The sequence below is a fragment of the Sinocyclocheilus anshuiensis genome, unplaced genomic scaffold (genome assembly GCF_001515605.1).
Source record: "Sinocyclocheilus anshuiensis isolate Anshui unplaced genomic scaffold, SAMN03320099.WGS_v1.1 scaffold956, whole genome shotgun sequence".
In the NCBI taxonomy this organism is placed as follows: Eukaryota; Metazoa; Chordata; class Actinopteri; order Cypriniformes; family Cyprinidae; genus Sinocyclocheilus; species Sinocyclocheilus anshuiensis.
Genome location: NW_015551056.1, coordinates 475,220 through 477,539, shown reverse-complemented (window position 1 = coordinate 477,539; position 2,320 = coordinate 475,220). Strand labels below are relative to the sequence as shown.

General features: G+C 40.0%; 1 protein-coding gene across 1 annotated transcript in view; it reads right to left on the bottom strand.

Moving 5' to 3' along the window:
- Positions 1-2,320, bottom strand: part of LOC107661981 (collagen alpha-1(XXV) chain-like) — a gene marked incomplete at its 3' end in the record, with an annotated part of 543,306 nt that overhangs the window by 97,097 nt on the left and 443,889 nt on the right. The window contains exon 11 of the mRNA XM_016451806.1: positions 302-346. Coding sequence (XP_016307292.1) covers positions 302-346 — 45 coding nt within the window. The remainder of the gene's footprint in view (positions 1-301; positions 347-2,320) is intronic.

The window sequence follows — 2,320 nt, the reverse complement described above, 5'->3', positions numbered from 1 at the left end:
ACGAACAGCTTGTAACACTCCAAAGAGAAAGGAAAACTTGAAATTGCATCATATGACCCCTTTAAATGGAAGGGGATAATGGTGTTAAATACATTTTATTATTGATCCCAAATGACATTTACAATTGAAAATATTTTCATTTTTAAACCTAATAGCAGTTACCATTGCTGGACATGTTTTGTCCCATGTCTCAAGAATCAGTGTCCTGTAATTTAAAAGTGGCTAAAGGCAAAAATAGGAAACTTACTGCGTATTCAAAACCATAAGATTTTAAAGGAAGTGAAGATATCTGTTATCTTACCTTCATTCCATCGATACCTGGAATACCAGGTGGCCCAGTGGAACCCTACAAGTGAAAATTACATATTGTCATTAGATATATTTAAAATAAATTAGATAATGGCATTTAGATAAAGACATGTTAGATAAACATGTCATGTGTAGATAAAGATACTGGCATTTAGATAAAGACATCAACCTAGATAAACCTCAGGCTGCAGACTTCCACACCCCTCCACATGTCATCTTTCGACGTAACCTATGCTCACTCTCACCCTCTCGGCTATCTGCTATGGTTTCATCTTCGCTTCCTCCCCCTAAAAAGTTATCATCTCTTGATGTTAACAGTGCTACTGATACTTTATGCTCCACTCTTACTTATTATCTTGTTTAGACACTGTCTGCACCTTGTCTTCCAGGCCAGGCCATACTACCCCTTCTGCCCCTTGGCTGTCAGATGTTCTCCGCGGTTGGTTCTGCTGAAAGGGAATGGGTATGTCCTCCTCCTCCCCCTCCTTCATCAACTCTAACAGCTGACGACTTTGCCATGTTCTCCATTAATAAAATGAAAACCATCAGTGCACAATTTTCCACACCACAATCCGTCAAGCACATCTTACCAGCAAACATACACCCGTTTAAATCCTTCTCTTCACTCTCTGAGGCAGAAGTCTCCAAACTCATCCTTTCTAATCATCCTACTATTTGTCCGCTTAATCCTATTCCATCTCATCTCCTTCAAGCCATTTCTCCTGCAGTTGTACCTGCACTCACTCACATCATTAACACATCCCTTCACACTGGTGTTTTTCCCTCAGCTGCCTTAGCTGCTCGCATCTCAGCTTGTCTAACAGACATTTCTTGCTGGATGAAGGACCATCACCTTCAACTCAACCTTGCCAGTACAGTACATATTAACTGACTCTATATATTTATTTGTCATTCAAAGTGATGAAAACTGAGTACAAAATGGATTAGGCTTAAAAGATTTCTTAACCTACGATCAAGTAGACAACCTTAGAATTGCAGCCTCCATCTGTCAGTTGAAATGTCTGACAGTTTATAATTTGCTGTTTGGACCCAGAGAATCATAAATTAATTTTGATTTTGATTAGAACAATACATATACAGAGTTTGGTGACTGGCCGAAAAAAACAAACCCTCCAATTTTGTCAAAGGTGGCACTATGGAGTGCCAATATATTTGCCAATGCCTAATGGTCGATAACTCTGATGTGTGTGTCGAGATTCATGAAATTCTAAGCATGTTAAGTGTCTCAAAAACACCGGAAAAAAATATTAAAGTTGGACTTAATTTGTATTTTGAACTTTGAATTTGCAATATTGCAATATTCACTGTAACTTTGTCACTGCAACATTTTAGTGCAACCTTCACTAATAGCTGCAATTGAATTTATATGTATACCTACATGTACCCAGATCAACTTACGCCACTGCTACAGTATCTTAGTCCACAGATGGATGTTCCTAACTGTGCTCGGCAAATCCACATGTTTTGCGATCCCTCAGAACAGGCTTATGATTCTGTTGCTTATCTATGAACAGAAAACCCTGAGGGAGGTGTTGAAGTGTAATTTCTCACTGCTAGATCAAGAGTGGCCCCTAAGCGACAGCTATCCATGCCAAGGTTAGAACTGTGTACTGTCCTCACTGGTGCTCCGTTAGCTTCTCTTGTCAATAGAGAGCTTACATTAGACATATGTTCCTGTTTCCTCTGGACTTGCTTCACCACAGTCCTGACATGGCTACAGTCTGACTCCTGTCGCTTTAAGGTTTTTGTGGGCACCAGAGTTGCCGAGATTCAGGAACTAATGATCAAAATTGGCGTTATATTGACTCTACCAATAATCCATCAGACGACATCACCCATGGAAAAACTTGGTAGAATTGGGAACAGATAAGTGGTGGAGACAAGGACCAGCATTTTTTCTGGTAACCACAGGACCACCGGCCCATTACACCAGACCAAGGTATCATTGACCGATTGCATTTTTCTGCTGCAATCTGAAGATCACTCTTTC